Source organism: Lepus europaeus, chromosome 5 (genome assembly GCF_033115175.1).
Source record: "Lepus europaeus isolate LE1 chromosome 5, mLepTim1.pri, whole genome shotgun sequence".
In the NCBI taxonomy this organism is placed as follows: domain Eukaryota; kingdom Metazoa; phylum Chordata; class Mammalia; order Lagomorpha; family Leporidae; genus Lepus; species Lepus europaeus.
The window spans coordinates 104,042,005-104,052,177 of NC_084831.1; the positions used below are offsets into that span (position 1 = coordinate 104,042,005).

The 10,173-nt window shown below is 64.5% G+C and overlaps 1 protein-coding gene across 1 annotated transcript; it reads right to left on the reverse strand.

Moving 5' to 3' along the window:
- Window positions 1-526: 526 nt before the first annotated feature.
- On the reverse strand, window positions 527-9,909 carry ALX3 (ALX homeobox 3). The gene is made up of 4 exons (XM_062193466.1): window positions 9,633-9,909; window positions 4,583-4,899; window positions 2,084-2,212; window positions 527-1,572 (listed from the first exon to the last, which is right to left on the reverse strand). The coding sequence occupies exons 1-4, from the start codon at window positions 9,907-9,909 to the stop codon at window positions 1,264-1,266; spliced, it is 1,032 nt and encodes a 343-aa protein (XP_062049450.1). The 3' UTR covers window positions 527-1,263.
- Window positions 9,910-10,173: the final 264 nt, after the last annotated feature.

Consider the following 10,173-nt stretch of genomic DNA (forward strand, 5'->3'; position numbering starts at 1 on the left):
GAAAGAGGGGGTGAAAGAAAGAATGGGTGATCTTCTGCAACCACAAGAAAGAGTTCTGGCTTTTGTCTCTGCCCTCCGGCTCAGATGTGTTCCAGGGGTATCTGAGAGAAGGGAGCTGCCCTCCCCCACTCCACTCTTGGGGTCCCAGCCCGTGGATAGCTCAGGGCCCTCAGTAGGCATCCCCTTTCCACCGTCGGTGCACAAACCTAGCTTGCACCCCAGCCCTACGTTTCCCTGCTAAGTGAGCCCGGCCCTATAGCTGGGCTAGTCTCCCTGCCCCCCGCACCAGCTGAAGCCAGAAAGACCCGGGCAAGTGACAGGGCCAGGCCTGGCAGCCACTGGCCTCCAGGGTTTGGCTGCAGGCTGGGATCCTTGCTGAGCCCTTGGGAGGGCTTCGCCTGGTCTTGGTCCTGGGCACAGACCAACCTTGAAGCAGCCACGTGCCACCCCCCCGGGGGGGGGGGGGCTGCAGAGTGACCAGGCATGAGACACGTCCACCTTTATTAGTATGCTCAGGGGCACGGCTCATACACACACGGACAAAAGTATCTTTACACAAGTGGTGGTCGGGATCTCCGGCTCAGAGTCTGGGGAATTGTTTTATCCTGACCAGCCTCAGAGTTTCCACGGCATGGCTCTGGCCTGATCCCGGGGAAGAGAATCCAAGGATTGTGGGGGCTTCTGGTGGACTTCATGCCCCCTTGGGGGGGGGGGGGAGATGATTCTGGAGTGTTGCAGGAAACCGGCACCGGGCAGGAGTAAGGGATGGCCGGAGGAGGCGCTAGGGCGTCTTGGTGCTGTGTCTGCCTTCCAGGTCCTTGTGAGCGCCAGATGCTGGGTGCACGCCCCCTGGTGGTAGGAAGGGGAAGCGAGGCCGACCCCGGATGGCCACGCAGGCTCCTTTCAGCTCAGCCAGCAGTCCTCTGGCTCCTGCTCCCCGAACAAGGAGCCAGTTAAGCCGTTTCAGCTACAGAGATGACAGGTGGACTTGGGCAAAGTCTTGAGGGATCAGGGGAGCCTCTTCGAGTGAGGGGGCTAGGTTCTGGTAGGAGGGCTCCTACCTGCCTCAAAGCCCGCTTTCTCCCAGGCATCCCCACCTTGTTCTAAGAGGAAAGACCTCATAGCACGTTCCTGCCCAGGGGCTGAGGGCCCCCTGAAGGCAGAGATGTGTCCTCTCCAATGCCCAGGCAGGGCTGGGGCTGGGAGCAGCGAGGGACGGAAACAGGTGGGCAGCTCAGTCTGCCATGTGTCCATGGGACCCCCTCACGTGGTCCAGTTCAGCAGGCTGGGCGGTTCCTTGGGCTTCACCCTGAGCGAGATGAGGCTTGGAGACTTACAGTCGCCATCTGGGGAGGGCTCGAAGCTGTGGGCCCCCAGGGCGGGAGCAAAGCCGTGGATGGAGTAGATGCCAGGGTGCGCAGCAGGGGAGGCTGGCATCCCCATGAAGCCGGCCATGTTGCCGTGGGTGTGGGAGTATGGGGACATGCACGGGGAGGGGATGCCCTCTGGCGACACGAGGCAGGGGCCCCCCGGGCTCCCAGACCCTGTACTGGGCCACAGGGTGTTCTGCAGCTGCAAAGAGAGGAGGAAAAGGCCCATGAGCCAGCAGGCAAGAGCCCCGATTTGCAGAATGGGAGTGACTCACGCAAGGCCACACAAGCCCTGAGGTTGCTCTAGCTCTCCCCAGGCCAGGGCATATTTATATATTTAAATTTTAATGAATTCGTTTGAGAGCGAGTATGCTCTTATTTGCTGGTTCACCTCCCCAAATAGTCACAACAGCAGCGCTGGGTCAGGCTGAACCCAGGAGCCAGGAACTCAATCCAAGTCTCCCACGTGGTGGTGGGGGAGGGGGGGAGTGCCAGGAGCAAAATGACTTGAGCCATCACCACCCCCTCCTGCCAGGGTCCGCAGTTAACAGGAAGCTGGGGTCAGGAGTGGCACCGGGAACTGAGCCCAGGCACTCCAAGGTGGGATGTGGTGTCTCCGTTGCTAGGCTAAACACCCACTCTCTAGGGCTCAGGTTCTCACTGGGAGCCTCCTCCCTCCCTGGGGGTGGGGCGGCTGGCCTGGCGGCTCTCACCTGGGGGTGGCCGTCAGTCCGGGGCAGCACTGAGATGTCATAGGCGGCTGAGAAGGGGCTCCGCCCTTCCTGGATCTTCCCATATCGCTCACGCTTCCGCCACTTGGCTCTGCGGTTCTGGAACCAGACCTGGGAGGAGAGTAGAGAGGGTTGAGGGGGTGCGAGAGCAGCCCTGAGGTGCAGAGCCCACAGGGAAGGGATGGCCACGGCCCCCCTGTGCGTGGGGGAGCTGGTTCCAGGCTGGAGGATCGGGAGTGGCAGGGCTTAGAAATCCACACCAGGCTCTGGCTCAGGGAGAGGCCCAAGCCCAGAGCAGGTATACTGGCCCCACTGGCCCCAACTAGTTCCCCAACTACTGAACCCCAACTGGGCCCGCCTAGTTCTCCAGCCTGGTCAGGCTGTTATGGGTGGGGGCTCTGTGGGCCCTGGAGCTCTGGCCTGATCCTGGGTAACTGCACCTGCTGGCATCCCAGTCCCTGGGTCTGTTTTCCACTCTGCCCACTGCACAGCATCTGAGGAATCTTAAAGACACATGTGTTTAGGTCATGGTCCTGCCTAGACCCTCAGTGGCTCCCTGGAGACCTCAGCCCGGAGCTCAGCTCCTTGGGCCTGGCCCCTGCTGCTCCGCCTCACGACGTCCTCGAAGGCTGCCAGCCCAGCGCTCTTCAGCACACCCTGCGACCTTGCTCCTTCCCACCTGTGCTCCAGTCTCCTCTGCCTGGACGCACACGCACACACAGGCTGGGCCCCCCAGCACCCCTGGACACCCCAACCCCCTGGGCGGAACTTGCAGTCACCACATTGTGGAAGCTTTTCTGTGGCTCTGTGAGCTCTTGGTGCCTGTGATGAATGTGTTATCTGGGATGTGCCCTCTGCCTGCTGTAGCTATGTGTGTGCGTGGTTACATTATGTATTTCTATCATAAACAATTATGTGTCAGACCGACAGTATCAAAAACAAACCAAACAACCCCTGCTCTCCAGGGATCTAGCTGGGTGCCACGACAGAAGCAGCTGTGTGGGTGTGCACAAGTGTGTGCATGGATGCTCGCGTGTAAGTAGCCCACCCATCCTGGCTCGACACTCCCCCTCCCCATGGGCATTCCTGTCCCTGCGGGTGGGAGTTGAGGGTCACCAAGCTGTGCACACCCTGGCCCCCCCTGCCCCCAGGGAGCAAGAGACCCCCGCAGCAAGCCTGAACAGGGTCAGGGAGAGGCCACCCCACCTGCCTGCCCGTCTGTATTTCGGTTCTCTGTCCTCTGCAGCAGGCAGAGGAAAGAGCCTGGGGCCAAGGAACCTGTGCCCCGGCCCCACCTATTCCCTCCTGGGCTCTGCACCTGCCCTCAGCATGCTCTGGTGGGTGTCATGCTCCCGTCAGAGGAAACAGCTGTGGGGGGAACTTCTGGATGAGGTGGGGGAACCTCACGGCTACCCCCGCTCCCTTCCTCAGAGCTGGGGGCGCGGCAGGGGACAGTCTCTTGGACCCTCCGTGCTCTGCGCCCCTGGGGCCTGTGGAAATTGGTTGTGTTCAGTGCAGGGGACCCTTAGGGGCCTGTCCTGGAAGTCTGATTTAGGGGCCTCCTGGGAAGAGCAGGGAAGCAGGAGGCCCCAGCAGAGAGGGGGAAACAGCGCACGTCCCTGGGGTTCTGCTGGCTGCAGCCGTGTGGCATTCTCTACTAGACGTCAGCTGGCCTCTACGGGCCAATGACGTACCCCATATCGCCCAGCACTTCTGCAAGGGCCCCCCCACACACCGGGCGTGACAAGTCTGCCCCTCCTCAGTCTCCTCCGAGGTGGGACAGGCGGACTCCCCTGCCTGAGACACCTCCTCACCTTTCCCTAGAGTCCCAAACCCAGTCCCGTCCCTCATGCTCCGAGCAAGGCCACAACCACTCAACCTCCTGCCCCATCTCTCCCCTCCCTGCCTGCCATGTTCACGCTCCCTGTCACGTCCAAGAACGCTGGAACACATACCTCCTTCCCCCTCCCCCGCTTTCCGCCCACCCACCCACCCATCCCCAAAGGCTGGGCTGCCCTCTATGTGAAGCTGGCCTAGTGCTGTCCAAGAAGCCTTCAGTGGACGGGGAAGGGTCCCCAGTCAGTACTCCCAGGCAGGTCGCTGGTTCCCAGGAACTTTGAGGGTCTCTGGCTCTGAGATCCCCCAACAGAGACGGTCCCACGCCTGACCTCAGGGCACCCTGATACGCGCTCAGCCTGTGTCTGCTTCCCCAGTGCTGCCACCCCTAGGGTCCTCAAGATTCTTCTCCCTAAGGTGCTCGTGCTCTCGTGCCTGTTCCCAGGTTGGCCTCGAGTCACCCAGCCCGCTGCGAAGTGGCAGAGTTAGCACGTGCACGCGGGTCTCAGACCCCCACACCCGTGTGCAGGCTCTACTGGGCCGAGCCCAGGAGGGGCAGGGGAGGGGCAGGCGCTGGGGAGCGGCAGCTGTGCGCGGGCCCACCTCCCCCCCAGTCCTCCCACGACCTGGTCCACAGGCCCTCACCTGCACCCGGGCCTCGGTCAGGTCCGTGCGCAGAGCCAGCTGCTCGCGGGCATACACGTCCGGGTAGTGGGTTTTCTGGAAGACTTTCTCCAGCTCCTCCAGCTGGAAGGTGCTGAAGGTGGTGCGGTTCCGGCGCTTCTTACTCTTGTTCTTGGCCAACTCCATGGAGTCAGGGAGTCCTGGGGAAAGCGGGACGCGCAGGCTGGCCAGGCAGGGGTCCGGGGAGCCCTGCAAGTGTGAGGGCGCGTCTCCAGGGCCCCCCGGGCAGTCCAAGGGCAGCGGGGGGAAGCTGGCGGCTTGGGAGGCCTTCTCCTCGGCTGCAATGGAAAACACAGAAAAGGAGGGATGGAAACCGAACCCGGCGCTTTTGTGGGTGGACTGGAGGGAGGGGAAGGGCCCTGGCGCCTCAGTCCCCGCCTCCTTCCTCCCTGGGAGCCTGGCATTGGGAGGCTGACTGCTGAGCCTCCAGCGGGGGAGGGGGCCCTGGGGAACCGTGTGCTCCGTGTGGTTGGGGAGGATCTGCTGGGGCCAGAGCGGGGTTCATTTCGGGGAAGCGCTCTGTGGTGGTGCATCCCATGGGGCATGGAGGTGCCAGGATTGGCGCCACAACAGGGACCGCCACTCTGGCAGTGCCAAGAAAAGGGAGGTGGGGGTTCGCTGTAGGGGTGAGGAGGGGGTGGTTGGTATTCCCCGCCCTGCCAGCAAGGGCTCCCTTGCTCCTGACTGTGGACTGCGGCTCCCACGCCCTTGCACCCGGGACCAGGCAGGCAGCAGATGGGGATGCTCGGACAGCCTTTGGCTGGTCTGGCTGTGCCTCATTCTCTGAACTCTGTCTCAGGCCAGCGTCCACACCCCTCCCTCCCTGCCCCCGGCTCTGGGAGAGGAAAGGCAAGATGAAGACCAGAGACGCTCTCTCCATTCCTCCTAGGGCCGTGATGCCTGGGCAAGAACTTGAGCTCCAGCACTGGCGAGGCAGGCTAGGCTCAGAGAAGCGCAGCAGGGGGAGCGGTGTCACCCCCCCCCCCGTAGGCAAGAGATGCTGGCTTCAGCCCCGCTGCCTGTGATGGGCAGGCAGGGAGGACTCCCTTGCAGAATGGAAACAGTTCCCAGCAGCTAGCCCTCACTGAGGGAGCCCGGCGGAGCCCTGCCACCACCGACCCACGGGGCATGGTGAAAAATAGGTCGCCCTGATCACCCCCGCCCTCTCCCCCGGGCCAGGACCCCCAGCAGCGTCCCCACGAAGTCCCTCCTCAACAGTCCTCCGGGATGGCAGACGACGCCACCGAGACGCCCAACTGACTCACACAGCCCCCTTTCCTGGCCCCAGGCCCAAAGCCAGCGGGGACCCAGCCCCCAGGAGGCCCAGCTAGCTAGCACCGGGAGGCAGCGTCTTCCCGAGGACTTGGTGTCAAGATCTCAGCCACAGGCGGGGGGGGGGGGGTGGTGGTGGAGAGGAATGAGACAGGGGAGCTGGGCTTCTTGGGGTCCAGGTCTGATGAGTTCCCTGCTGGCACTTGCAGAGGACAAGTTGGGCAAGGTCCCCCTGGGCTGGAAGGTGCTCAGGGACCTCTCAGGACCACCCAGACTGTGAAATAAACTCCTTGTGTGCGTCCCCAAGACCCTGGGAAAGTCAGATAGGACCTTGCTTCCCGCTCAGCCCAGCCTGTGCGCGGTAGCCTACGGCAGCAGCCCAAGTGGACTGGAGGCAAGGGGGACCTTCCCAGCCCCCAATTTCCATTCTTGGCCAGCACATTTTGGTCCTAGGGCTAATTCCATTTGGTAGAAGCTTGGGAAAAAGGACTCATGGAAATTGACTCAAATAATTGGACATGGTCAGACTGGAGGGGACACCCCACACAGAGCAGGCCCTCCAAATGGCCCATCTTTGTGTCCTGGGTTTACAGGGTGGCCATGCTGGACTCTAGGCAGCTCAGGCTTGGGGGGGGGGGCAAGGCTGGGGTCTCACGTTGACATCACTGCAGAGGGCTTCCCAAAACCCTGGCACTGGCTTATCTGCCTCCTGGACCATCGGGAGCTGCCCCAACAGGACCTGCCCAGAGGAAGTGATGAGATCTGGATCCCTGGGACTTGCCTTCCTGTCTCGGAACCCCTAGATGCCAGGGTCAAGGATGAAAACGCAGCTTCTCCTGGCAGAGGCCTCTGCCTATCTCTGTATCTGTCCAGTCTACAGCCCTTCCAAGGGGCTGTAGAACTGACCCCCTCCTCACTTCCACAGCCCTGAAACCTCCCCAGTCTGCCCAGCGATGCCAGCAAAGGGCAGCTTCCCCTCTCTTTGGAGGACAGGGGCCCTCTCTCCTGGGAGAATGCACAGAAGGCTGGGGAGAAAAGACACAGACGCGGGATACCCGCAGGGGAGGGCAGCTCCCTTGGTGTTCCCGTGAGCTGCTCTGCTAGGACCTGCGCCCTGGAAGTCTTTGGGGTCTCTGTGCTGGAGTCCCACACCCGCCCACACTCCGGGCAGGTGGGAGGGGGTGTTCATGCTGGAGCCCAGGAGCTAGGCAACCGCAGGACCACAGCAGCCCTCTGGTTGTCCCTCATGCAAGTCAACAGCCAGGATAGGGACCTTTAAGGCGGCAAAGGAGTTCTGTGTGCCTGGCCCCAGGGGTACCAGAGAACGGCCCAACCGGGACACAGCGGCTGTTCTCGCTGCCGCAACCTTGCGGGGCGCTGGGCGATGGCTTCCCTCTAAGCCACTCCCAGGCCGCCAGGCTGCCCGACAGAGACGGCTGAGCCTTGACTCCTGCAGCGCTGGCTCCAGACTTCAAGTCTGGGTGAACACAAATGCAGTGCACCCCGAGAGAGGTGCTGTCGAGGTTCGCTGTCGGGGGTGTCTTCAGGCTCAGGCTTCCGTGACAGCGGGCAAAATACCAGAGGGAGTCACCTCTCCAGGCCGTGTTCTGCGGTCCCGGAGACCAGGTTCGGGACACATCGGCGGCCCAGCGGAGCGGCAAGAAATCGACGGGCCTGTCTCTGGCTCTCAGGGCAGAGTCGCGAGGGTGGCTGGCATGGTGAGGGCGCAGGCCCGGCGCTGGCCGACAAGGGCTGCCCCGGGCGGCGGGGGCACCAGCAGGAAGAGGCTCTCCGGAGCGCAACGGCCCGGCCTCGGCCCAGATCGCGCCGCAAACGGGGCCCAGCAGCTGCGCGCTCACTGCTCCGAACTGGAAGCGCTCCGTGCCCTTTATTTCAAAGGCCAGGAATTAAGGCAGTTTTCCCCCCTCCAGGCGCCCCGCTTCGCCCGCCACTTTCCACCAAGCCCGCACGGGTGCAGACAGTTCCGCCCCAGTGACGGAGCTCCGCGGCGCACAGAGCCGGGTCCGCTCTGGGCACCGCCGGGACTCCGGCCGGCCGGCCCCGCGCGCACCCGCTGCGGCTCCTTGCTTGGCCGGTCCCCCGCCCCAAGGGTCCTGGTTCGTCGCGTCCCGCTGTTTTGGGACGCTCCCTTTTCTTTCTTTCGTTTTGTCCGCTCTCTCCCTCTTCGTCCCCCTGACCCGCTTCGTCCGATCTTTTCGCTTGCCTTTTTTTCTTTTTCGTTCATTTTTCATCTTTTGCTTTTTCGACCTGCCCAGACCGCCGACTAGCGTTCGCCTCTCGTTCTCCCCGCTCTCCTCGGTGGTTTTCTTCAATTTCCTTTCCCCGTCTTCTGGTTGTTTTCCGCACTCTGCTTTCCTGTCTCTGCATTTCGTTGCGGACTGCACGCTTCGCCGTCGGACAGAGGCTGCTGGCACCCCACACCTCTCATCTGGCCCCAGCACTCTCTATAGTTCGTTGGGCGTCGGCGCGGGCGGCGCGGGACGCCTGAGCGCCCGGCTGGCTGGGTCCCGCGGGCGGCTCGGCGCGCTGGGCCAGGCCAGTACCTGTCCCCAGCGGTGTGGTCGGCTGCGCGGCCGCCGCCGTCTGGCCGGGCTCAGAGGAGCCAGGCCAACTGCTTCTCATTAAGTTTCAACTGTGGTTTTTATCAGGAGAGCCTCTTTCAAAGGGCACAGGCAAGAAGCTCCGCGGACTCGCTCATTTCCTCCGCTGACCCCCACACACCTCCTCGCCCTCCCCCACGCATTCCCACCGCCCCGGCTGGGCCAAAGCACCAGCTGCCCGGCCACGGCCCTGGCTCTGACCACTCCGCGGAGGCCTGCGAGGCGCCGGCGGGCTTGGGAGATTTCGGAGGAGCCAGCTTTGGGGCCTAGGCTGCGGGATGTGGCAGCCCATAGCGGGTGGCACGACGCTGACACTTGGACAGGTCGGCGGCGGGTGCAGCGGCGGGCCCCGCACCAGGTGCGGGTGGAGAGGCCATCGGGCTGGACTTGGCACACAGGGACACTGGCCCAGGAGCCCAAGGCAGCCGCCGGTGAGGCCCGCACGGAACTGCTCCTGTAGGCCCCGCAGTGACGATCCGGTGAGGGGGGAAAGCTGAGACTGCAGGGCGGCCATCACTGTACGCGACAACGGGGAGGCCAGGTTAGTCTGAGAAATAAGAGCACAGTGACTGCGCCTGGAAAACGGCCCCGGGACCGCGGAACCGGTCCCCGCCACTCCGCGGAGCGCTGTACGCACCGCCAGCGCCCTTCCCGCAGGGGCCGGCCCGCGTAGCAGAGGCGGCCCAGGGCTGAGCCCCGCTCGGCCGCTCTAGAGCCAGGCCCAGCCTCTGGGCCCCCGGCGGGCGCCAGACACAAAAGCTGAGCTTCACCGCCTGCGTCGGGGCGCAGCGTCCCCCGGCCGGTCGGGGCTTCTGGGCCGAGCACGGCCTCTGCTTCTTGGCCCCCGGTGGTCGCCGCTCCGCCCTTCCTCGACCTCCCGCTTCCCATTCCTGCCGCCGGGGACACGGGCGATTCTGTCTCCCGCACCGTACTGGCTTTTGCCGGCTCCGGGCTAAGCGAAGACCCGGCTTCCGAGGGAGCCGAGGCGAAAGCCAAGAGGGACAAAAAGTTGAGCTAAGACGCGAGTTGGAGAAAGCAGCCGCAAGGCCCGGCGGGCGGCTTTAGGGCAGGAGGAGAGAGGGTCAGGGCCAGCGCGCTCCTTCCGCGCCGCGCGTTACCTTCCGCGGGGCCCTCGTAGAAGTGGCCGCCGTTGAGCGCCGGGCCCGGCCCGAGGTCCTGCAGGTACTTGGCGGGCGGCTTGGCAGGCTCTGGGAGGTAGGGCTCCAGGGGCCCGCAGGCCGGAAAGCGGGTCAGCCGCGGGCCGTGGGGCGGCGCGGGGTGCAGGTGAGGCACAGTGGCGGGGTTCCCCTGGCGGCCCGAAGGCTCGTCCCCCGCGGCCGCATAGGGGCCGGGTGCGGGCCCCGCGCCGAAGGGCGCGCAGCGCTCAGGGTCCATGCCGGTTCGGGGCGCACAGGCCGCCGGGGCTCCGGGGCTGCCCGCGCGGCCTGCGAGCGCCCGCCAAGGGGGAGGGACCTGGGCGCGGGGGCGCGGAGCCCCCGGGAGCGGCGCACGCCGCGGGGGGTGGGGGGCCTGGGGCAGGGGGGGCTGCGCCTCTGACTTAATGCTGGAACCATTCACGTCACGTGCGGCCCCGCGCGGGTTAACCCCTCGGAGCCCGGGAACCCCGATTCACCCCGAGCCCCGCGCCCCGCGGGTCCC